This window comes from Cyclopterus lumpus, chromosome 6, assembly GCF_009769545.1.
Source record: "Cyclopterus lumpus isolate fCycLum1 chromosome 6, fCycLum1.pri, whole genome shotgun sequence".
Taxonomy (NCBI): Eukaryota; Metazoa; Chordata; class Actinopteri; order Perciformes; family Cyclopteridae; genus Cyclopterus; species Cyclopterus lumpus.
The window spans coordinates 15165087-15191307 of NC_046971.1; the positions used below are offsets into that span (position 1 = coordinate 15165087).

The 26221-nt window shown below is 40.3% G+C and overlaps 2 protein-coding genes across 5 annotated transcripts; one reads left to right on the forward strand and one right to left on the reverse strand.

The window, feature by feature from the left end:
• Positions 1 to 5818: 5818 nt before the first annotated feature.
• Positions 5819 to 14634, reverse strand: LOC117732187 (ubiquitin-conjugating enzyme E2 H-like). Its single transcript, XM_034534928.1, has 7 exons — positions 14279 to 14634; positions 11862 to 11938; positions 11644 to 11718; positions 11506 to 11545; positions 11150 to 11202; positions 8938 to 9066; positions 5819 to 8237 (listed from the first exon to the last, which is right to left on the reverse strand). Exons 1-7 carry the CDS (start codon positions 14329 to 14331, stop codon positions 8113 to 8115), a joined length of 552 nt encoding a protein of 183 aa, XP_034390819.1. The 5' UTR covers positions 14332 to 14634; the 3' UTR covers positions 5819 to 8112.
• Positions 14635 to 18090: 3456 nt separating this feature from the next.
• Positions 18091 to 25432, forward strand: LOC117731787 (kelch domain-containing protein 10-like). Of its 4 annotated transcripts, none has more exons than XM_034534161.1 (10): positions 18091 to 18355; positions 19023 to 19115; positions 19353 to 19574; positions 20732 to 20886; positions 21002 to 21150; positions 23623 to 23707; positions 23784 to 23850; positions 23922 to 23969; positions 24047 to 24186; positions 24613 to 25432. In XM_034534161.1, exons 1-10 carry the CDS (start codon positions 18271 to 18273, stop codon positions 24820 to 24822), a joined length of 1254 nt encoding a protein of 417 aa, XP_034390052.1. In that variant the 5' UTR covers positions 18091 to 18270; the 3' UTR covers positions 24823 to 25432. The 4 variants fall into 4 exon arrangements, with proteins under 4 accessions (XP_034390052.1, XP_034390053.1, XP_034390054.1 ...); XM_034534162.1 differs by having other exon boundaries at positions 18109 to 18682; positions 19023 to 19124; XM_034534163.1 differs by having other exon boundaries at positions 18109 to 18682.
• Positions 25433 to 26221: the final 789 nt, after the last annotated feature.

A 26221-nucleotide genomic window follows, 5' to 3' on the forward strand; every position in this document is an offset into this window, starting at 1 on the left:
AGTTGTGTATTAGGCGTTAGTGTGTGTGTCCTTGCCTCCTCCCTGTTAGGGATTCTCCCTAAAGAGCTTTGATGCCTTCCCTGCATCACTACATGGTACTAATCACTCGTACCAGCTGTCAGCATGTCGGCCTCCCTCCTTCCTCTCTGTGCGTCAGCTGGCCCCACTTAACCTCACATCCTCTGCAGTCGGCCATAATGGACTCACAGCATTTATATGAGACATGATGAAAATGTATCAGCCACTGATCAATCCAACTAACGCAGACACTGTACTACCAGTGGTGTGTTTTCTTTTCTCCCTTATCCCTCCTGTTGGTTTTCCCCCTGTTCTCACTATTTGTTAAATATTTTCTTCCACACCGTTTCACTTAAATCACAGAAAATATATTCCATACCTGCTTCAGTTAAGCTGTTATATGTCAAATATTTACAGCATACAACTTTATTAAATCAAGAGACATACTGCACATATCGTTGTGCATCATTTTATGCACATCTTACTGTAATATTTAGCATCTTTGGAAACCTTGGCTTCCTCACTAAAATGTCAAATACAGTCTGTTTTTTTCTTTTGTTCTGACATGTCTAAATTAATTTAACTGATTAAAATGTTGACCTCCATAACCAAATGTTCACAATTGAATTATGTTTTAGGCCTAAAACAAACAGAATTTAAGAATTTTGACTCTATGAATAATTATAATCAGGGTAAGAAATGTCAACATATTTAGTTTGTGTGTAACTGTAGATTCTAAACTAATCCTCAAATTCCCAGAAAGCGCAGTCCCTGGTACGTCTCTGTAAAGTACTTCATGACAAATGCTGCTGTAACCCTGCATCAGGAGTTTATCGTGATGTGTCTTCCAAAGCATCTGTGGAGTTTTTAATGGTTTGACGCAGCACTAACATCACTTATGATGATCCTCTGCAGGACCTCATCTCAGACCTCTTGTGATGGAGCAGGATCAGGTTGTACCATAAAGTGAGCTTGTTGCTTCTGCTGCAAACACCAACACTGAGGATTTACTACTAGAGGCCTTCAGCTGCTGGTTTCACAGTCAAACGCATGAACACGATTGATATATTGATATGGGCAGATCATGGTCAACCCAGTGCTAATGGTCTTTGTATGGATTTTGCCTAATAGTTAAAATAATCCTAGGTTTCATACCTTCAGTGTTTGAGGTCAAAGATTACACTTCGGTGTCACGATCAGCTAAGTGTGGCCAAGACGACCCTGAGGGGACATTATAGCTTACATCTGCGGGAGGAGACATGCAGGACAAAGATTATTTATAATCTCTATTCTCTGGGGGTGTTTTCCAAACCAGCACACTGACTTTACACTTCGAAATGCAAGCTGGAGAAGCTGGGAATTGAATCTAGTGGACAACCTGCTCCATCTCCTGAGCCACAGACGCCCCAAACAACCATGCCCTCACCCTAAACCTGCCACCCTGACCCCATGACCTTTTGTGACTGAAATGACAGCTTCTAACACGCACTTCTAAACATAAAAGTAATCCTTATCCTGTGATGAATCCTGGAATGGTGGACAGGAGGTTAAAGCTCTCAGTCAGTTGTTGGCAAGTCTAGAACCACCGGATCCTTCCAGCCCACCAGAGTGAGTTCTACCATTGCCAAACACTGTGGGAGAGTGCTGCCATCACGGTCACCAGATCTGAGTGACAAGTAGGGTTCAGGTTACACGGGACAGCGTCTGGGAGGTGGAACACGGGCCTCCATGGTAACCAGTGATATCTGAGAGGGACAGTGCAATCGATGAGATCAATATTTTATCCTTCCCATCCCTCCTTCTCCTCTCTCAATGTTTCAGAACATTTATGAACAGCTGAGTGTCTGTCTTGTCCTATATTGGCACCACACATGTTTGCTCAAACAACGAGAAACAAAGCAAAAATGTGCTAGTGCCAAAATGGGCAAAGAAGATGAGAAATAAGTGGACCTGTCTGCTGGTTTTACACGTAAAGCCGATGGGGACTCGGACGCAGGCCTTGTGGTTCTGTCTCTAGTCTGTTTATGGCCCTATGGTAATTCACTGATAGTGTGCTGTGACAGTGAATTCTACCAGTGCCATACACAGAACAGGAGGAGATATAGTCCCACATTACATGTGTTACATATAGCCGTCTTTTAACCTGACCATCTTTTCCTTCAAGTGTGAATCCTGACATGTGATGTCAGCCTGTAGAACTTATGCTGACCTCTTTAAAGTTTGGAAAGTCTTGTCTCTACAGTCCTGTAGAGAGTGGAAATGATCAGAGAGTATCAGAATCAACGGTGTACCACACAGGATGGATGGTAAATCCAGCCATGCCATCTGCTGCAGCATGCAGTCGGGTCTGCTGTGGTGCTTAGTCACCCAGCTTCTTCATGAAAATCTTCACAGAAATTAGCTTGTGTCTATATCTTTCTGAAAGTCCTCATAGGACTATTGTTAGCTGTTGGGACATTTCTGGCCTCCCTGGGATCCCTTCTGATGCTGGTGGAGGAGCAGGTTTGCTGCTCAGATTGATTCTGGCTGTAGGGAATGATGTGCTAAGTGATTTTTGAGATGCTCCAAATGGGTCCCAAAGCAGGGCTCATCTTCCCATTTCCGGGAGAGATCAATAGAGTAAAAAGCTAGAGAGAGAGAGAGAGAGAGAGAGAGAGAGAGAGAGAGAGAGAGAGAGAGAGAGAGAGAGAGAGAGAGAGAGAGAGAGAGAGAGAGAGAGAGAACAGTAATCTAATTAAATTGCTGCATTAATAATAATAATAATAATAATAATACCGGTAATAATAATAATAATGTATCCTTTATTGATCCCCTTTATTGGGGAAATTCTTCTCTGCATTTGACCCATCCTCAGTTATTAAGGAGCAGTGGGCTGCAGTGAAGCGCCCGGGGAGCAACTCGGGGTTCAGTGTCTTGCTCAAGGACACTTCAACATGCAACTATGAGGAGAGCGGGGATCGAACCGGCTACCTTGTGGTTAAGTTGCTCCTCATATGATAATTGCTCTCTTACAATCACGAAGAAAAGTATTACCCACATCCTTCAATAAGGTATTTTCCCATTATAAACAATGCTGCATTGGAGGATAAGAAACATCATTGTTTACATGAATTACATCTTCAAATCTTAGTAGTCTGATGAGCATTAGAGCAGTTAAAGATACATAAACAACATAAATACCTCTTTAATATACACAAACCTATTATAATATCAAGGGCTAGCTTAATTATTCTCACTTTGAAAAGGATTTCATGCAAATACCAGGATCAGGATACTGCCACATATATTGCAGAGGCCTGTGGATTTGTTTAAACACCCAATGATGGTCTGACTCTTACCTTATCAAGATGATCCAATTACCTTAATTTGCACACAACTATTTCAGTCATAAAAAGAGAAGAATATTTTTTCTTTGGAGAAAAATCTAAAAAAGCACCCATCAGTAGAGTATCTTCATTGTATTCAAAGATGAGACAAATAGCCTGGCACTGAGCGGTGGTCTTCAGCTGGATGGACTGGGCCTGTGGTGGAGAACAGACTTTCTTTTTGGTACTTCTTCAGTCCGCTGGTCCACAGTCAACTCTCCATGTCTCCATCCCTCACACAGCTTGTTTGGGCTGTATGGCAGGGGATTTTAGTAGACAGGTAATTAGTTGCTAAGCATCTTAACCCACTGGCGGTATAGTAATCCACGCCGCCCTCCTCTATCCCCTTCTGCTGCCTCTGAAGCAGGCCTACAGCGCATTTCCTCTGCGCCTTTACGCACAGCACGCGCACTGCAGTGACGGTGATGTGAGTGTCGCTGGAAAACCGGTTGATTGGTAATTGAATGTTGCCTAAATTAGTTTGCTATACTGACAACAAAATCAGGATCATCGTCATATAAAAATAAAGCCCGAAAGTGAAGACTTAAGCAACAACACAACTCTTAAAATAAAGAAGAGTGATGCCCATCATAATGATATGCTTCTTTAAAATCATTCTCGTACACAATGTAGGACGCATACAAATATAAACTTTAAGACATCCATTCAACACGTTACATAATAAAACCCTGATCCAGACAGCGTGACCTACCAGCATCCACCGGGTGTGGCACCCTGCTGCCGCCAGTGCTGAAGCTCCGCTCCGCTCTGTCTCATCCTTGCACGAGACTAAAAGTTTATCCAGGCCCCCTCGTTATATACGGGCACCCAAAGGTCCCTGCAGGGCTCATTTACCGGCTGTCGGTGATTATTAGACAGATTGCAGGTGGAAAAAGAGGCACCATCCTTTCAGCTGATGTGAATCCGTCAGAGTGGGAGAGGACAGGTTTGGGTTACGGCTCTTTCAAAGTTGATGCTGAAATCCACCCGCGCAGCCTTTGTCCTCTCCATACATTATGAAGGAGGCGCAGGCGGCCAGCAGCGTCTCTTCGCCCTCTGCACAGCGCTGCTGCTGCTGCTGCTGCTGCTGCTGCGGTACTCTGACATAACTGTACTCACCATCACTAAACATGTTGTATAAAAAAACATTATGCATTTGTTGATCTTCTTAAAAAGTATAGCTCCGCACTACAAAGAAAACATATTTACCTCAACCATAAGTGCATTTAAAACGATGCTCGGTGTCGAGGTCTTTTATCAAAATCAATGTTCAGAGAATGTTCAAATGTTCTTCTTATCTGAGCTCCACAACAGAAAGGAATACAGGCTCTACGATTTAAAAAAAAACCTAATTTGATAGTACTCTTATGTGAGCAGGTTATTCAAGATTCTTTATCATAAAAGTACTTTTTTAGACCTCTATAGTTTCTGGAGAACACAAGCACAATAGTCAAAAGCCTACTAGTCGTTACCCTCCAGGCAAATTAAATGTTGATGTTGAAACAAGAAACCTGAATAAGCGAGAGGCTGCATGGCCACACAACAATGAATATTTCATAAGATCATTATGAGCTCGTCTGATGAGGAGCGTCATGCTCCATACAACGTTCAGTCGTTTACGTTTTTTAAATGATCCATATCTGAAACCAGTAACAATTTAATAAAAGAAACCTCCATTTAAAAGGAAGCTCGGGGCTTTTTAGACAATTATGCGTAAAAGAAAGAAAATAGAAGAAAAGATAGGCGGGATTAAAATACGTGATTAGGTAGTACGTCAAAATGGTTTGATACAAGATCAGATGTTTTACAAAGCATTTATTTGTATTTTTATCATGAGCTACGTGTCCTCTATTTATAAATACCATGAAGCACACGTCAATAACACAAATGATGGCTCTCACATATAGTGAGCAAACTCAAGCAGCTAAATGCATATCAGCCATCAATTGATTATATCTATATACCTGGGCTTTTACTACTGTGACATGTCAGAAGTCCACAGACATAAACAACCCTCTCTCACAAGATACAAACTAGACACAAACTATAAAAAAACAGAATATATTTAACATTTTCCACACATATGGCTCATATATATTGTGATTTGATTTAGATCAGGCATGTTTCCAATATATATATGTTTAAGGAATAACTTAAATGGGGTTTTATTTAATGAATGTCAAACTTTGTAAGTGGACCTCCTCCTCATGAAGACAGACTTCAAGTGAGACAAGTGCGACTGCCACCTAGTGGACAGACGAGAGACAGTCGCTCATTCAGTGTTACAATAGAACCATTTTGATTGTAAATATTCTGTCGGTGATTAGCCTCAATAAATAAGGTTCAACAAATCAGTCATGTTACATTATTCATTTGAATTAAATTAAAATCTTAAGAATAAAGTATTGTTTAACAAAATACTGACAGAGTTCATATATTTTGTAGTTGTTTATTTCTTTCTTCAAGTTACAAGGGAAGCACATTTATCCATTTTTTTTTTGCTTTTTAAAAAAAAAAACAGGGTTATTTCGACTTGTTTCCTGGAGATAGGGCTTAAAAGACAAAAATAAAAACATTCAAACACATTATAGGCATCAAATATATGTGTCTTATTAATAAAAAAATGCATAATACACTGATTATCCAGGCTGGACAGTGGTTTGTTTTTTGTTGCAAATGACGATTGGCTGTGGGATCATGTAGTACTAAGATCTACACCAACTGGGCTGTTCAACATTGTGACATGCTAGTTTTACCAACCTATGATAATTCTCAAATTAAGGTAAACCCTCTTGAAAGAAACAATGGAAGAGATCCCGATATGACTTTAAAATATATATAAAGGGATTATCAGTTAACTTTTTGATTATAATCCATTTCTCTCGAAACAAGTAGAAATAGTCCATTTTAATGGTGTAAATACAATTCAGATGCGTGTTCCCTTCCAGAAATAACACATATTACAAAGTGATCTGCAATGCAATGAATGCATGTTACAAACATGTATCAAGCTTCAAGACTGCTTTAAAACACATACCAGTGTACCATCATCAAATTTAACAAGAGGGTAAACAAGGTAAATCAGGACTGAAGCCTAAACTGTCCTCTTAAGAAGAAACATGTGCCGAAATGTAAGTGTGAACTAATCCAAAACTCTGTAGAGTTTGACACAGAGGAACAATATTAATTTATCTTCTCACTTAAACTGAAAACTGTTTATCCCCAATCCAATTTGTTTGGGGGATATCTGAAACTAAGCCTGTGGATCCATCAGATGTTGGTCCCACCATTTTGGAAAACAGGCCATCAACAGCATGAAAAGACGTAAATGAGAGTGTTGAATGGCTGAAACAAAGAGCACTTCTGTCTTTACAGCGTAAATTATCTTTGATGCATTTGCATAAGAAGGGGGTGCAGGGGGAGCCGAGGTGCAACATGTCTTTTGAAGAGTCATCCCACAGACAAAGATGTATTAATCCTCCTCATCTTTACAGGACAATTAGTCTTGAAACTACTGTGTTATATAAGTATCAAACAATACATTATGATAGGATTTACCACCCGCAAAGAAAAACAACTAACTATTCCTACGCAAGTCAAACACCTATTATAGTTCAACACAAGCAATAGGCAAAGTTAATAAATTCAATTATTCAACAAGAACCTGGATAATCTCCACCGAACACACCCAGAGGCCCTGCACACAGGCGCCCTCCCCATTTCTACAGCTCCACAAAGCGCTACACAACTTTACTTCTGTGTCATGCCATAATATACAAAGATACTCAGAGAATGACAAACACTTTCCTAAAACGGAGAGGAGGCGGAGATGGGTGTTCGAGAATAGAGGCATTGGGATTGTGAGCCTTCTCTTGTGATTTCTGCTCAGGGGTCGATACAACACAGGTTTCCAATACACCACATGATTCTCCCTGGATTATACACACACACACACACACACACACACACGCACACACGCGCACACACGCACGCACGCACGCACACGCTGTGGTGTTGTCATGGTTTGATGCATTGGTTGTTTGATGGTGTGTGTGATATGTCAGCAGGTTTGCAGAGGGCAGTCCTGTCAGAGAGGCCATCTGCAGCAACAGCAGTCTTTACACGATGAACACGTTTACGCGCTGTGGCCTTCCGGTCTTCAGCTCATTGGACGTGATTATTGTAATGGCAACTCCTCGGGAGATGGGTGTAAAAAAGATTTACGGACACTTAAACACAAATGGGAATCCACGCCCTCAGCAGTTGACACTGCTCAGACATCGAGGGGTTAGGGTCATCCTGCAGTCCTCTGTCGGCGACGGAGAGATGCCCGATGAAGCAATAAAGTGTTTAATAAAGACAAGAAAAGAAACTTGAGCATGTTACGTCAGTCCTCCGTCCTCCTGCATTGGTCTCACTGCTCAGTTTGGACATGCATTGTGAAAGCCTTGAGTGAAGCCACCAAAGATCGTGGAAATGAATGATGCACTCCTTTCTGATCTAAACAGGCTCTCGGGCAAAGAGGAGGGCAAAAAGGACAGGTGGTCATGAATTCCTAAGTAAGGGTTAATATTCTGCAATATCATACTGCAAATCCTTGTGTAGCAATAAAAATCCTTGTGTTGCTGTAAAAAAATTGTTCTTGTTTAAATATGAATATAGCACTGAGTTTCTGCTCTTTAGGAAATGACTGTCTGTTGTGAGATGAAGGGAACAGGAGCCCCCTTCACTACAACTCCATGTCCTGAGCCTCGTCCTCCGAAAAGTCCGACATGGAGCTCTCAGAAGAGGAGTCGCCCCGTCTCTCCTCCTGCTCCTTGAGAGCCTCCTCTGTGGCGTACTTCTGGATGTACTCTGAAAAAGACACACAATGGAGACATGGGCGAGAAACCCGCTGGAACTGTTGTTGTGGAAATACTTCAGGAATTGATCCAATAAGCTCAACTTTTATGTCATTCTAATGGAGAGTTTGGACATCTGCATTTCCATGACTCCTGAGCAATCTGCTGACAAAGAACCTGTGACACCAAGTGAGTTTTCATCAACCGTTTTTTAGGCACATTTTGTGCGTAATATGCGAAGACAAATAATTGTCTCAGTTTCCACATCACTTTCCACCATTTGAGGTTTGACTAGTGCTCTTTTAATAACCTCCTTCTACAATGGTGAAATGGCAGAGGCCTGGAGAATTAGCACCAACTATCGTTTATCTCGAAAACAAACTCCCTATATTTGCATAACAGTAGTTGACGGAAACGCACACTAATTCACATTTTCTTTAGCAGATTTTAGGCTGCAGTTGCGGCTTTGTTGTCCGTTCTATGAAATACAGACTGTGTTTCAATTGCAAGTAGCAACCATGCCTGACATGGCTTGAGACCATATTTGGACTTGAACAACACATGTTGAATCCTTAGCACGAGATCTAAATGTTATGTTCCACAAATGCAGAAATACTGAGAAGAACAAGGACACCCCTCACTAACCATATGCATGTTTTTTTGTATCTCAGCCTCTCACTGCACATTTTCAGTGTTAGACCCTTGTGTGCTACCTTTGATCTTGTGTTTATAGTCCTCCGGTCGGTGCAGGTACATGGCAGCTGCGTCCCCGTTCAGAGGATCAATGGGATTGGGGTAGGCGAGCAGCTGAGGGAGGAACGACTCAAAGATGTTGGTGAGGTCTGGTGGATACGGGGAGAAAGACTAATCAGTTCAGAGAAAACCAAAGCGACAGAGAAACATCAGCAAGCTGGATGAGCCGTCATCACTCCGACACAGATTGTGTGTGTAGTTACAACATGATCCACTAGAGGGCTCTCCCGTAATAAAATGTTAAATTCAAACAGCAGTATGGGGTATTGTTTTCTGGTTAGAAGTCATTAATCTCATTACTTGTAATTGGGAGTAAAGGCAGAGTATTCACAACTGTGCCGTCTACATATACTTTATACTGTTGTGAACAATAGAAACAGATTAACATCCAACACTGTCCACACAGCAGGCATTGTTAATGAAGGTCGCCCACGTTATGGCAGCGCTGACAACACAAACACACACAAGTAAAAATACATGCAAATGTAGCGCACGTTCATGTGGTAGTCTAAAGATGTTACCACCATTTGTGTGTGTCTGATTAAACCTTGGTCAGCTGCAGCTGAGCATGACCTCTTTTGGTTTGTAAGCCGCAAACAACTTTCAGATACATTAACACGTACTGACTTATTGTATTTTTAGGGATAATCATCAATTAATATCATTGTTGAAAGAACTGATAACATCCGGTATTATGATGTTACGGTTTAAAATAATTGATAACTGTTGCTACTTCAGTTGAGAGCTACTGACTACATTCTTTTATATGTTCAACTGTTCAATCGGTTAGTCATCATAGTTTAAGATTATCATCTATGCTAACCGCAAATTACACCGGTGCATCCCTGCTAAAGAGACAAATACCTACCTAGGGTGTTTCCACATGTCAAACTCAGTGAATCAAATAAACAAAGTTGTCCCTCTTTAGTGGAGATAAATCTCCTGAGTCTCTGGCCACTTCTTGTCTTCAAAACACAGATGGTTATAATATAAAAACAAATGCACCCTTTGCCATTGAATCCCCTTTTGAAATATTGATGTATTGTTGAGATAACTAATAAACTATGACCTAAGACTCAAATGTAAACCTGGGCAAATTGGATATACTGTTAGAGCCATTGTGTTATTGCTTTGTTTTGTGAAACCTCCCACCACTTCGGGGCATAGGGCCGCTGTCAATTAGGCAAAAAGGTCAATATAGTCAGGAGGATTACTAGAGACCGGTGTCGCTGTATTGGCAGCAGCAAGTCGGTGTTGACCGTTTGATAACGTATGATAATGAATGTTATGATTTCTTTTGGTCGAGAGTTTAGGAAAATTTATTATGACAAGAGAACGTTGGCTGTCTTCTGTTTATGTTGGAAAAGATGCAATTGTAAGGAGAAATTGCCGTTATGTTGGAAACAGGACATTTCGTTGTTAACTGCACGCGTGAGTCTAAACCAGTGGTTCTCAAAACACTTTATTATTATTATTATTATCTTGAAAAGATATTCAGTGGAAAACAGGTTAATTGCAGCCACAATAAGCAATTTTTTGGGCCAAATATTAGGGTTTTTTGCACAGATAGAACTCGGTTAGCATTGTTCTAACAAAGTGATTGCACATTTTATTTGGTTTTGTCTGATGGAGAAATCTGCTTTACTTGAAAGTGATTGCAATTATAATATTGAAAAAGCACAAAAAGTTGTTATTTCAATAAAAATGCAGCATGGACCATTTTGTTACAATTGTTGTCTTCCTCTGGAGTGGGGCGTGACAGAAAATGTTTTGGAACCACTGATCTAAACTAAGCAAGCAGCAACTGAAGTGGCCTTTTTTTGACAGGCAACGGGGTCACTACATACATTAGGAAAATTGTTACGTTCATGATCAACTTCTGCGTTGTTCACTTGAAGTAGGAATAATTAGTGTATTGACCACATTCTGTTCAGAGACCTCTCAGCCTCAGTACTTTTGTGTTTGTATCTATCAGTGCTCAGTCCATGACCTCAATATAGGCAGCAGTTATCACTAAAGGTGTAAGCCGATTAAACCGCCTGAAGCTGCACTGTCAAGGTATAAGCTGCTCCTTTTGTGTGTGTTTTTTTATTGGCTATTACTGTCAGTTTAACCGAGGGACCGGTTAAACTGCATAAAGCCGTCACGATGGGAGCTGTGGCTGTGACCTACCGTAAAGAGCTGTCCATGTCTGGTTGATGACATCTAAGCACACGGTTCCTGACCTGAAAGAGATACATCACTGTGAGTACAACGTAATCGCCCAGCAGAGGTTGTTAAAGCAAAGCAAGCTGACCCGATGACCTGAACTAGAAAAACACATCAGCTTATCCACCGTAGTATGAATCATTTCTTATATGCTAAACATGAGCATATGCTTCAGGCAACATTTTAAATGATTTGAATGCGGCTCCAAGGTTGTTGCCATAAAAATAAATGAACTGTGCCATGTTAACTGGTTAATAAGGAAATAAATATATACTTCAATCTCTGCAGAGTGATATCTAAAATACAGTGGGCCTACTTACGCTTCATCAATGTTTGGATGAAAGATTTTATTCATGAATCCTGTGAACAAAGAAAAAGCAGGTTTTAGTTGCTGTAGAGCAATATTTAATATGGACATTTCAAGGCACTTCCACAACACTTGCAGAAATATGTCATACCTATTGAAGGGGATTTGAAGGGATATTTATCTGGTAGGTCAACTCGGACCTTCCAGACACCTCCTTCGTACGATGCTGGACAAAAACATGGCTGAATTAACTCATGTTATACACATTAACTAAGTAACACCAGAACACTGACTCAATGTTGATTAAATGTACACTTGTGAAATGTCTGTCCAAGAGGGGGAGAATCAATGTAAAATCTTTAAGCTTACTTCCAGGCGGTCCGTGGAACTTGACCACAAATTCGTTCAGTCCACTGAGGATGGTGACCTCATGCTTACTCTCAATGCTGACATCTGGTTAAGGAAAGGGCTCCCGAATCACATGTTAAACAAAAATTAATCAAAAACAGGCTGCTGTGTCTACATTTTAGGGTAAAAAAAACCCTCTCTCTCTTGCTCAATTTCAATAGAAACCCAAGCATATGCTTACTTAAGAGTAATACACCTACAAAAAGGAAAACCTTTGCACATTGCCCAATGATTTATCGGCACTCTCTCTCCAAACATGTAGTTCTTGTGACATTGCTTTTGTCATCTCTAATCCATTTAAAAAGCTGAATGGCAATAAGTCTGGTCCAGTCTGATGTACATGTGTTGGTTGTATAGAGACATTTGTGGCTGTGTGGACAGTAACATAATCTGAGAACAGGAATGGCAGCTTTGGAAGCCGTGCAATGTTTCAATCTAACATATTTGATTGAAAGCCACAACATGAAACTACGTATATCATCTCATGTGGTCCTATACTCAGGATTTGAAATTGCTGAAAATGGACCCCAACATGATTTTCCTTGATGACTTCTATTCTTAGATTTCTCATTCATACTTTATAATGACATCAATAAAACAAAACAAGAATTATCTCAAAAACAATAAGCTTTCTTTGTATTTTTCCTTTTTTTGCATCTTTTTAGAGACATGACTGTCCATAATCATGCCGTAAAAATTTATCAAATCTTATAACTTCCTACCAAACACATGTATTAGTTAACATTTTCTATTAATACATTGTGCCTAAGTGATTGATTCCAAAAAAGGTTTTAATGTACAACTCCAAATTCCTAACATTTAAAAACGTTTTTTTTGTTTGTATTGACGAAAAGCATTTACAGTTAAGTTTTAAAAAAAACCTTAACCTACCCAATTGGAAAGGTATACTCACTATTGTGCCATCTATAGCAACAAAGGATTATTTTCAATAAGCGGATGAACCTATTTTTTTGTCTATAAAATGTGAGAAAATTGTGGAAAAAAAGAGAAATCTTCTTTGAATTGGTGATTTTAGCCGACCAAAAAACCAAAAGCTAAAGATATTTAGTTTACAAAAGAGTGAGAAAATAACTACATTTTGTTCTACCTAGTTCTGTTAACATGTACTGGATGGTCCCAGCACGATCCATGCATGTGCCTTATACAGCACGCTTGTTGTTCCTCGATCAGCTGTGTGTGAAGTCCCGCCCTCTACCATGTTCCGGATGGTAACAGGCGGACCAATCAGAGAGCAACATCTAGCTGCAGGACAAAAACAAAACAATTCCGCTCACGCTGCCAGAAATCCTTTCACGCAAACTTCAGCTGATAACTGCAAATAATTAGAAATAATACACAATCCAAATAAAATAAAACACGTAATACGATATCACGTGTTGAGAAAAATGTGTAATTACAAGGACAATACATATCCGTTCGCTTCTCTTTTTTTCTCCATTTTTGTCATCATTAAAATCCGATGTAATTATAATTTGGCTTCATATTCTTTATTTGTGGTAAACATGCAAAACGTGACGTGTTCGCCGTGTATACAAGTTACTCTTTGCTTATCTACAATTAGAAATATGCTTTTTGTATTACGACAACACTTTAAAGAACACAAATAGTCAACACATGGCTACTGTATTATCGACCGTTAATTAACGTTAATGTCGTTAACGTTAATTCCGTTAACGTTAGCCGTTGACTACGTCAAAGATCGTCTCCGTTGCTTCTCTCTTGGCGACAACAGGCTAATGTTCCACAGCTAGCTAGCTAGCTTTAGATGCATGTACGTTAACGTGACTAACTCGTGAACAAATAAACATGTATTTCGAAAGAAGCCCATCCAAATTGTAAAGTAGCTTTCGCCAACCCTTCCCATCGCGTTGTCAGTCCGCTTGGACCGCACATTGTTGGCTAACAAGCTAACTTATCGCGTTGACGCTGCGGCTAACAGCGTTCAATGCTAACTACGGTTTCCAGCCGACGTTATGTTGCGACAGATCCCGTCTCTAAATCCAGGTTGAGACAAACAAGAACAGCAGCGCTGCTGTATTAGCAAGCTAACGATGGCGAACAGGCGGATGAGTTCACACAAACAGCGTCAGTGCAACTTAGCCTCCTCGCTATTCCGCTAACTTAACAGCGAGCTAGCTGACGGACGATCGGATCCAACGTTAAGACACGGAGCGACCCGTTAATGTCGAAGTGTTTCGTGTTACACACTGCTAACGCGATCTATTAATATCACACGGCGACGACAACAGAAGACACATCCTCACAGCGGCCATTGGGGACAGATGCTGTGTTTAATCAACGATTACGAAACACAACCCGATTTCGGCGAGTTTTTTTTCATGTTCAGAAAAGGATACAGTTTCACCACGTCGGTATCCATTCGCCTCTTGCCCGGACTTGGAGACGACATTTTCGTATTCCTTTCAGAAGTAATCTAAAAATACTGCGGCGATGAGGCTACCTCAATCTTTCAGCTTGAAAATACCTACAACCCTTCTGGACTGTATCAACGACCTTTCCACAATGTCCATAAACAAGATCCGATCTGCAACATCGCCCACTTGTCCTCCTCTCAGATGATCCGAAGTGTCTCCCCGAGCAGCTCTCCCTAGTTGTGTCCTGTCCTAAAGACTCTCTCTCTCTCTGCCAATGACATCAACCTACAGCGACCAGAATGAGGAGAGGAGGGGCTCGCTCTAGAAATACACTGCACAGAGCACGAGCTCGCCGCGAGTGGGTTATACATGACAGCGAATAAAAGGGCTTGGATCGTTCTCGCGAAGGTGGAAGTCGATGTTTAAATATGATCTCATTTCTGACTTGTTTTGTAAGTGAGGCTGGTCAAATAGTGCTGAAAGATCCTATTTCATGTATATAACTGCGTGCTTTTCTACCATATTCACGTCTATGATGCAATGAACTTATCGAAAGGCTCAACGAAGCACTTTAGGCCAAATATTTGTTACTTCGCAGGCATAGAGTCCAATATTTACTAGTTAATGAGTATTTTAGCTTAATATCCGAGACTCTATTTCGGTATATATTCGTTAATTGATGAAGACATAACATGCCCAGTAGGCTACAGTCAGTACACGGAGACATGATACTACAAGTAGCCTACACATAGCTAACTAATGCAGTCCAAAACAAAAGTAGCTTACTGCAATAGTGTTCAGAAAGTTTTTTTTAACTGTTTCAAAGAAATGTAGTTTTTACTTTATACTTATTGATGCTGTTCTATATTGCTTCATAGTGAAAGCATTTCTAATATTAGTAGTAAAAAGAAAAAAAGCATTAACAAAAGAAACCCCATTCTATGTAACCCCTTCGAATCCAACTAAGTGTTTATTCTCATTACTCATCATAAACCAAAGCTCCACATCTCATTAGAGAAATAAAATGGGTAACAATCTACAATTATCAAATGAAATAATGTAAATAAAATAAAGTGGAATGAATCCAGAGAAGATTAACAGAAGCCAAATTAAGAAATGCTCCCTAACTTGTAAGCTACAGGCAAATGTTGCTCGCTTAACATTTTGTATTAAGTGTTGTATACTGTTTATTTGTGTTGTTATAATATTCTGTTCCACATGACACTTTATCAACCACATCAAGCGTCTAAAGAGGGTTGTGCAGGCAGCAAAATAATGTGTGCCTGTCAATGTAAACACTAAGTATGTGAAAACACACTTAAGATGAGTGAAAAAGCAAATTTTGCTGGATCGGAATGTCACATAGGCTTTGAAAATCTCACATGAGCTGAGCTGGTCCTTGAGTGGTCATATGATGATGTCGTCAGGTCATGAGACCCTCGCTTGTCATACAATGACAACAGCAAGTACAGTACCAAAATCCTTTGTTTTGCCGATGTTGTTACATATCTATCTCCAACCATGTGGAGCCAAGAACAGAGCCATGAATGCGACAAAAAACAACGTCTGAGCGCACTTGTAACAAATGTAAACACCACTCGGCTTGATATGATTAAACTGTAAGTTACCTATCTTATTTGATAATGTGACGTACACCAGCTGCTCTTCTTCTGAGTCACAAGAGCATCTCCCTACTCTTTGTTAAATGCGTGTTATAATGTTGTATTAAGGGCATAGTGGATTTGAAATGGTGTCAACCTTGTTAGCATAGACTCAACAAAAGTTAATGACACTATGACACATTCTTAAGTTCAAGTCACATCCATCATTTCATGCCAGAAGTTGTTTGATTGTCCCGGCATGTTTCCAGGTTAATACGAAACAATACTTTGTTAAACCTATTTTTCATGGCAGATTTGAATAACATCATTCAGAATGATTTGCTTATCTATTTTAATCTTTTTATGCATGAACAAACAACAGTCACGATTGTACTTTATTGAATCAGTCAGACTGATCTCTTTGGATGAGATGGTTTCAAGTGATGACCTCCAGGAATCTGTGAGTAGATCACTGGAATCTCATCACAGCTGCCGCTCATTGTTCAGAATGTCTTGCTGTCAGTGACATTTTATAGACTGGCTTCATTTCTTACTTGCTGTGAGTCTACGAAGAAATTATTTGGAGAGGTAATGTTACATTAACAACTGAGGCTGAGATTCCTCCTGCTGACCCCGATGAAGGCCACAGGCCAATACGAGTTGGTCTAATAAAGTTGTTCTATATATTAAAAATGTTGCTGGAATTTGACCTATTTTGTTCTTTCTGCGTGAAAATGACTGAACCTCTGGTTAACATTTGTACCCCTAACAGGAAGCTTGTGAAAGAACATGGTGATCGACGTGGATCTCTAGTTGATTGATTGCTGCATTGTGGGCAGTTATCTCAGCAGAAACATGCGAGGAGTTCAAAACAAAAGGTTATTTTATTGTAACAACTATGGGGTCTTAACAGGCGCAAGGTTGTCAAATGTTAAACATTAACATGATTGCGTGCACATAGCAAAAATAACACTCCTACTGTGAGTGTTTTTAGTGCCACGTTAAAAGTGAGAACTGCAGGAAAACAACACTGAAAAGACAAATAACTCTTTTATTTGTGTTTGATCCAATCTTTTCATGATCAATATCTAAACTGTAACAGTCACTAGCACAACTCACTATTGCAATTCTTGATTATACTTTGTTTATTTTCACTCAGTGGAAAAGGCCAATGCAGTTTCTCGTGTGATTGATCGGTTTTAGTTCTTCAGCCTATCTCAATGAGCTTCAAATCCAGATTGCCGCATGTCAGCAAAGCAGACGATCTGGGGGAAAGGTTGACTCTTGGTTTAGTTGATCAAAAGGAGTCACTCCGACCATGTGTTTCTCTCAAGGTAACTAAAAAGTTGTTCATCATTTAAACTGTACTTTGATAAGAAGGTTTTTATGTGTTCTTTTGCAGAATATTATTCAACATACATCTTCAAACATTATGTTGGAGAATTCTTATCTTGACTTAATGCTATAGTCCTCAAGTAAACAAATAACAGTAAGAGATGGCCCTGTGACAATGTGAATGGTGCAATGGTAACGTAGAGACAAAAATCAAAGCTTTTCATGCAAAAGGACTTTGATTTGATCTCTATTTCTTTGTACGGCTGTTTAATTGAAGGTGATCTACCTTGTAAATCCCAGATGTTTAGCTATATCAGGTGCAGTTATGTCTTCCAGTTATATGACATCAAATAAACATAATATTAATAAATGATATCAGTTGTCCTGGTCAATTTCATTAATTGGTTCCAGCTTCTCCCTAGTCAGAACGTGTTGTTTTTCTTTGTCTTGTGAGATTGTAAATGTAATATCAGTGGATTTTAGACTGTTAGTTGGATGAAAGAAGCAATTCGAAGGCATCACCTCGGACTACAATGGTGATAGCATTTTTTTTCACTTTTTTCAATTAAAGTACATTTTACTAAAAAAGACTCTAAGCTACAGTAAATTTCAAGTTCTAATCCTCTGATACGTCTGTTGGTTACTTGTGGTACTAAAGGTAACTGGAGGATTTATATACTCATTGACCTAATAAATAATGCAAAGCTTTTTAAGCGCAGCTATATTTTGGCTGTTCTTTAAATATATTGTATATATTGTATTTCAATATTTAGAGCCGCTGCAGTTTTTCGAAACACATAAACATCACCATGTGGTTCTTGAACACGACTTGAGGGGCCTGCGCTCCTCTGATTGGCCAGTTCAGGCCAGCTGTGACGCTGCTGGCAGCAGCAGGTGTGGACGGTCCGTCGTGTTATTCCTTTATTTTTGTGTGATTGCTGTAGCTCGCAGGCCCATGCGACACCGTGTGGTTAAACTGAAGAGGGTTCCGGTCCAGGTCTGGGTGTGAACCCTGTCTGCGTGTGGTCCACTGTCGAGATGTCGTCGTCCGAACACGACGGAACCTTCAGTCAGCTCAATAAGTTTGAGAAACTGTCATGGAGGCCCCTCAACCGCGACTCAGGTCTGTAGACTAAACCCACTGCTCCGCAGGAACAAGTAGCCCGGCACAGGCAGCAAAGCCAACGGCAAACCAAATGTTAATGTGGGTAACGTTAGTCAACGTGTGTTTAGTCTTTGTGTTCACCGTCTCGTCTGAGTTTTGTCTGTGAGTCCGCGATGTGCTGCAGCTCCCAGGGCACAGCGAGCTAACGTGGCTAAGGAAGCCAGCAGACGTTAGAGAGGGAATGAACACCCAGCAGGTATCTAATTGTGATGTTCTTTAGATGGGTCAAATATCGGAGACTGGGGCAAGTATTGGCTTCATGCAGGGGACACTGGACACATAACGGTACACGTTAGCGTTACCACACTGCTGCAATTGAGAACATATTAAGTTTATACAAGCTACACTTGTTATGTTCGGTTTGCCAAGACAGATCTGACCACTGACATAACTAACGATAAGCTAAATAAAAAGGCTTCAATATGAGACAAAAACAAGTCATTATTACCACGCAGACAGTGTTTAGGACCACTCTTAATGTTATGGTGTTCTGATGATAATCAACAGATTTATCCTAAAATAAGTCAAATCTCTCAGATTTTAGTTGTGTTCTTTCAGTCCAACATCTGACAAACAGGCAGTACATTAACTCTACATCACTTGTTGTATGATGACTGATTGACAGGCTCCAAGAAGCGGGCACGGTGGCTTCTGGCTCGTCGCATTTTCTCCCCTTCCTGCCCCAACCTGCGGATCCCCAACAGGTTTCTGAGAGAAGGTGCTGAAAGTAGGACCTCCCCATCAGACTGTTCTTCAAAAAAGATAAACTGTGAATGTGTGATCCCACTCATGTTGAATGCATACTGTGCGCTGTAACTGGAAAGTTGTAAAACCCACAAAGTGCTACAGGTTTCACTTGTATTTCGGGCATCAATTCTTTGCTTGCATCTCTAATTCCTTTACTATCTACATCTTGGACTCTTAACATTTGGTCTCGAACCTGTTCCTCCCACAGGACATTGTGTACCCCATGCCCGGAGCGGACACCGCTGTGTTGCAGACAGCACCAACCTGTATGTGTTTGGCGGCTTCAACCCAGACTTTGAGGAGGCAGGCGGTTCAGAGAATGAAGACTACCCTCTTTTCAGGGAGCTGTGGCGGTTTCATTTTGCCACAGCCACCTGGCAGCAGATCCACACAGAGGGTTACATGCCCACAGAGCTGGCCTCTATGTCAGGTAAGGTATTGGTGTGCTGGACTTTTGTTTCTTATCAGAATTAAACCCCTGCACACAACCACATGTTATCCTTTTAGGAAAATATACTGGTCCTATTTAAAGGTACTCTGTTGAGTTTATGACCACTAATACGACTATGGGGTGTCAAGTTTCAAGAGGTATCTGCACAAAGATGACACAATACTAATCCTGCCAATGGTTTCAAACTATTCCCCTGATCTACAGGTGGCAGTAATGTGCCAACAAATGGGGCGTCAAGTTTCAAGAGGTATCTGAGGGAAGAAGATGACTGCTAATGTGTAAACAATGCTAGTTTCAAACTAAACATCTGCTTTTCAATTGTTTAGGGAGGAAGAAAATGTAATCAACACAATTGTTAATGCTCAAGGTCCACACTGAATTGTTGGCAAAAAAACACAGACAGAAACATTGGTTTCTCTAAGTTGGCTGACATACTGGAAACATTCAGTGTAGTAAAATGCAATTAAGTAATCAGATTACAGTTCTTCCTGCAGGACCCTTTTAGTTTACTTTGGATACAAGTGAAGGCAGAAAGACCCACAAACAAGCATCAACTGAAGGAGGCTGCCGTAAAAGCCTGGCAAAGAATCTCAACGGAGGAAACTCAGCGTTTGGTGATGATTAGTAGAAGACTTCAGGCAATCATTGACTGCAAAGGATTTTCCTTCAAGTATTAAAAATGATCATCATAGTCACTATTATGTTAGCTTGTCCACTTACTTCTGAACCTCTAAAAATGTGGGGAACTGTAAAAATGCCTGTAATTACTAAACAGTTGATGACATATTTTTGTTATAGCTATTGAAATTAAGCTGAAAGTGTACAGTTCAACAACATATGACTGCGTCATTTCAAACGGTTTTGTCACAGTCCAAATATTTATGGCCCTGACTATATATGCTGGTTGAACACGAGCAACAAACATGGGAACCAATTCATTAAAACATTGCATCTATGGTGTCACTAGTGGTCAAAATTCCCAGGAGACTTTTAATACTGTATTTTTGAAGCTGCAACTCGAAGCTTCAGGGAGTGAGATGTTCCAATATGTAGTTTTGAACCAACCGTGTAAGGGATTCTAGGCGAGATGTTAAACTGTAGTAGAGACAGGTTGTTTATGTCTCTCTCAACCACAGCTGTTTTACATGGCAACAACCTGCTTGTATTTGGTGGCACTGGGATTCCATTTGGTGAAAACAACGGCAATGACGTCCATGTTTGCAATGTTCAGTATAAAGGATGGAATCTGCTCAACTGCAGAGGGAAGAAACCCAACAAGATCTACGGACAGGTAACAGTGTTTGTCTCTGTCAACATAAAGTCTTAATTTATTTTTAAATGATTTGGCCGGAGTATGTAGCTGTGTATTCCATCAAACAACATCTATAAGTGTGCTCTGTTTCCAGGCCATGGTCATCATTAATGGCTACCTCTACGTGTTTGGTGGGACTACAGGCTACCTTTACAGTACCAACCTGCACCGGCTGGACCTGACCACCAGAGAGTGGACCCACCTCAAACCCAACAATGCACCTTCAGATCTACCGGAGGAGAGGTGAGACGGCAAGCATTGTGTTAAGAACTAGAGCATAGCAGGGCCCTTGCGCAGTATGGAATTTGATTATAGTAATTTCTAGGTTTTGATGGGTATCTAAAAAGTATGACAAAAATATTTGTTTCCCTGGTTCTGTTTTAAAAATTATAGAATTCAATACTTAATTTTTTGTGTGTTTTTCCTGTTGATTTGGCGCAGGCAGCCACAGTTTACCACTGTGTGAGAGTGCAGGCCAGAGCAAGCTCAATGTTGCTAAAAGCAAGGCAAAAAGTATTTAATGCGACAAAACGAAAAATTTAATCCGGTGTAGTCTGGAATCTTGAAATGGAAGATGTGTTTGAGCCATGTGATAGTGATTTCCCAGAATATTAATTAAAGCTGCCACAAGGAACTTTTAATTTTGTGTTTATCTTTGCGGTCCCTGTGGACAAAAGCGGCAGTGATTCCGAGCACCAGATGTCCTTTTAGAAACCCTAATTTTACTGCAGCAGGGTCTGACAGTCACACTGGGCCTCCAGCAGTATACTGGGCCTTTAGCAGCATGGTATCATTGTTGCCGAGCGGTGACCGGCAGAGCAGTGAGGTGAAGCTCTGCTCCTGGCAAGGGTAGGAGACACTGCGGCTAGGTGCAACAATCTACTCGTCCTGAGGCCCCGCTGGAGTCTCTGGGGAACCTGCATGATTTCATCTGATTTCGCACGGAATCTGACCCTCTGGCACCGATGACAAGCATTAAGAATAACTACAGGACTGTCTCAGAAAATTAGAATATTGTGATAAAGTTCTTTATTTTCTGTAATGCAATTTTAAAAAAACAAATGTCATGCATTCTGGATTCATTACAAATCAACTGAAATATTGCAAGCCTTTTATTCTTTTAATATTGCTGATTATGGCTTACAGCTTAAGAAAACTCAAATATCCTATCTCTAAATATTAGAATATTTCCTCAGACCAAGTAAAAAAAAAAAAGATTTATAACAGCAAAACAAAATCAAACATTTGAAAATGTCCATTATTGCACTCAGTACTTGGTTGGGAATCCTTTTGCACGGATTACTGCATCAATGCGGCGTGGCATGGAGGCAATCAGCCTGTGGCATTGCTGAGGTGTTATGGATGCCCAGGATGCTTCAATAGCGGCCTTTAGCTCATTTGCATTGTTGGGTCTGGTGTCTTTCAGCTTCCTCTTCACAATACCCCACACATTCTCTATGGGGTTCAGGTCAGGGGAATTGGCAGGCCAATCGAGGACAGTAATGCCATGGTCAGTACACCAGTTACTGGTGGTTCTGGCACTGTGGGCAGGTGCCAGATCATGCTGGAAAATGAAATCCTCATCTCCATAGAGCTTTTCAGCAGACAGAAGCATGTAGTGCTCTAAAATCTCTTGGTACACAGCTGCATTTACTCTGGACTTGATGAAACACAGTGGACCAACACCAGCAGCTGACATGGCTCCCCAAACCATCACTGACTGTGGGAACTTCACACTGGATTTCAAGCAACTTGGATTTTGCTCCTCTCCAGCCTTTCTCCAGACTCTGGCGCCTTGACTTCCAAATGAAATACAACACTTGCTTTCGTCTGAAAAGAGGACTTTGGACCACTCTGCAACTGTCCGGTGCTTCTTTTCCATAGCCCAAGTCAGACGCTTCTTCCGTTGTCTTGAGTTCAGAAGTGGCTTGACCATGGGAATACGGCTATTGTAGACCATTTCCCGGACATGTCTGTGAACAGTGGCTTTTGATACCTGGACTCCAGCTTCAGTCCACTGTCTTTGAAGCTCCCCCAAATTCTGGAAGCGACTCTTCTTCACAATGCTGTTAAGGCTGCGGTCATCTCTCTTGGTTGTGCAGCGTTTCCTGCCACATTTCCCCCTTCCAACAGACTTTTTGTGGATGTGCTTTGACACTGCACTCTGTGAACAGCTTGCTCTTTGAGAAATTTCTTTTTGTGTCTTACCCTCCTGATGGAGGGTGTCAATGATGGTCCTCTGGACAGCAGTCAGATCAGCAGTCTTCCCCATACTTGTGATTTTGTTTACTGAACCAAGCTGAGTGTTTTTCAAGGCTCAGGAAACCCTTGCAGGTGTTTCGAGTAAATTAGACGATTCAAGTGATTAGTTGAATACCCTACTAGTATACTTTTTCATGATATTCTAATATTTAGAGATAGGATATTTGAGTTTTATTAAGCTGTAAGCCATAATCAGCAATATTAAAAGAATAAAAGGCTTGCAATATTTCAGTTGATTTGTAATGAATCCAGAATGCATGACATTTTTGTTTTTTTAAATTGCATTACAGAAAATAAAGAACTTTATCACAATATTCTAATTTTCTGAGACAGTCCTGTATATAGAAATCTTCTTACTAATGGGCTTACTTATAAACGTCCTATAGAGGCATTTTTTTTTTTTTTTTACAGTAACTTTAGAATAGACCTGAAAATGACTGCATGGTGTTACAGGTACAGACACGAACTAGCTCATGATGGACAGAGAATCTACATTTTAGGAGGTGGGACTTCCTGGACATCATATCCCATGGACAAGGTGAGAGAAACGGGCACATAGTTTGATAAGTGTTACTATTTACTACTTATTACTTTGTACCATTTGTCTTCATCAGATTCACACATATAACTTGGAGACAAATTACTGGGAGGAAATAGCCACCAAACCCCACGAAAAAATAGGTTTGTGATCAGTGTTGCTGATTAAGGTATTTGAAGACCACACATTGAATTTACTTTTGTTATCATGACAGGATATCCTGCTGCTCGCCGTTGTCACAGCTGCGTGCAGGTCAAAGATGGTAAGGAGTATTTAACGCCGAATTTTCTGGATACAACCGCCTGAACAGTTTTTATTTTGACCATGTTCTATCTCCAGAGGTGTTTATATGTGGGGGTTATAACGGAGAGTTGATTCTATCCGACCTGTGGAAAATCAACCTGCAGACATTTCAGTGGACCAAGCTCCCTGCCGCTATGCCAGAACCAGCCTATTTTCACTGTGCTGCAGTCACTCCGGTTAGTAAACTGTCTGTCAAACATGTCGACATCGAACTTGGTGAGCAGATCCTCTTCTGCTCTGAGAAAGAAATCAACATCAGTTTCTTTGTGCTGTATGGCTGCCTGCAACTAAGCATTGTTTTCATTAGGAATTAATCTGCAGATTTTTTTTAATTTAGTTTATAAATTCAGAAAAAACAGTGGAAGATGTCTACCATGTTGCCATCTCCAAATATTCTGCTTGTCAACTAAAAAAACTAAGATTTTAAAACTCATAAACAGCAAATCAAAGTTGAAACTAGAGAATATTTGGGGGTTTTGCCTAAATGACAGATGATTTATCGAGTAGCAAAATAGCTGCGCATTAAGTTTATGTTGTTTGACTAAATAATTAATCTTTTAGTTGTTTCAGCTCTAATTTCTGCAACGGTTTGGATCCTTTAGGCCGGCTGCATGTATGTACACGGCGGTGTCGTCAACATGTCTGGGAACAGAAGGACAGGCTCGCTGTACAAAGTGTGGTTGGTGGTGCCCAGCCTGCTGGAGCTGACCTGGGAGAAACTGCTGAAAACGTTCCCTCACTTAGATCAGCTGTCCACGCTTCAGCTGCTCAGCATGGGACTGACACACACACTAATTCAGCGGCTGAAATAGACAAAGCACAGAGACTGAAGGAAGGGGAATGTGATGAAACCGCACCGACTAGGAAAAGACAGCCAGGTGATTCTGGAAAACTTTGAATGCCTTTTTAACTTTATTTTTATGTAAATGTCTACTTGTAAAAAATGTAATGTTTTTTCACAAATTTCTTTGTATGGTGTGGGTCAGATTTGAGTTTGCATGAATCCTTCAGAAGTCATGCATCAGTGTGGACACCAGAATCACTCTTATGTTTTGCACATGTTGGATCAACTTCATTGTGCATCCCCCAATTATTTTTTTACCACACATTGCTGTCATATGAGCAAGAATCGTGTCCCAGGCAAAATAAATGTTGCTTCTGCTAGTGTAATTTGATTCAATTCAGAGGCTGAACTCGGCTTGTTTACGCGTTGCGCACCATTTCCATCGTCAGTCAGACATAGGTTAAATCAAACATTGCTGAGGCAAACCTACTTTTCCATTTAGAAGTCAGCCATCTTATCTGAAAAGAGGCACACTGCTGATTGTGATTTTACATTTCACGTTATAACTGTGAAATGTAAAAAGTCAATTATTCAAAGCCTCAAGGGTTTTCTGATTGAATGCTGTGATTTTAAGTGTACAGTACAAATTTAAAATCAGTCACATTAGGCCTTGTGAGCATATAAAACCCCAAAAGCCTTTTTAAACATCTGGGACATGGCATCACTGTGAATCTTCTCGTGCCTCTTCAGTTATTATTCCTCTTTAAGAAAACATTAGAAATAAATTCATACACATGGAGCTCCCCAATGAGTCTCAACCTTTTTTATTTTTACATTTGGTGCCTTCTGAATTTTCCTAAATGTACCTAAATTAACTTAGACACTTGTTCTCTATTTATGTGAATCACTGTGCTGCTGTTTTATTTTATTTCAAAACTCAACTGTAGCAAAATGTGAGCTGCTTTTCTTTTCCACATGATTTCATTGTCATTTCAGTTTATGCGTAGTCCATTAACCTTTCATACGGTTAATTGGGCTGTATTGTGATTTTTAAAAACTTTTGATCTTGTTTTTCTGGAGGGCTTTGTGCTGTGGTACTACTACTAAAATAAGTGGCATGGGACTTAACAAGGTAGTCTTGAGTACTCAGGATGTGAAATACTGTGATCAGACTCCGTCTGAAGAGCTCCACATACATTCACTAACAGTCCTAATAATATTTTTGCGGTTACTGCAGACTGTACATCTTAAATACTGTAGTAACCCACCAGCTGCTTGTATCCAGTCACACCTTTGCCATCTTTTACCTTTTTATTTATGTGTTCGCATTTTATCTCACACAATCACTAACTGTCGGTACAATACTAAGCCAACTCTTTTTTTAAAAAAAATTATTGTATCATAATGTCCATTTCATAGTAAAAACT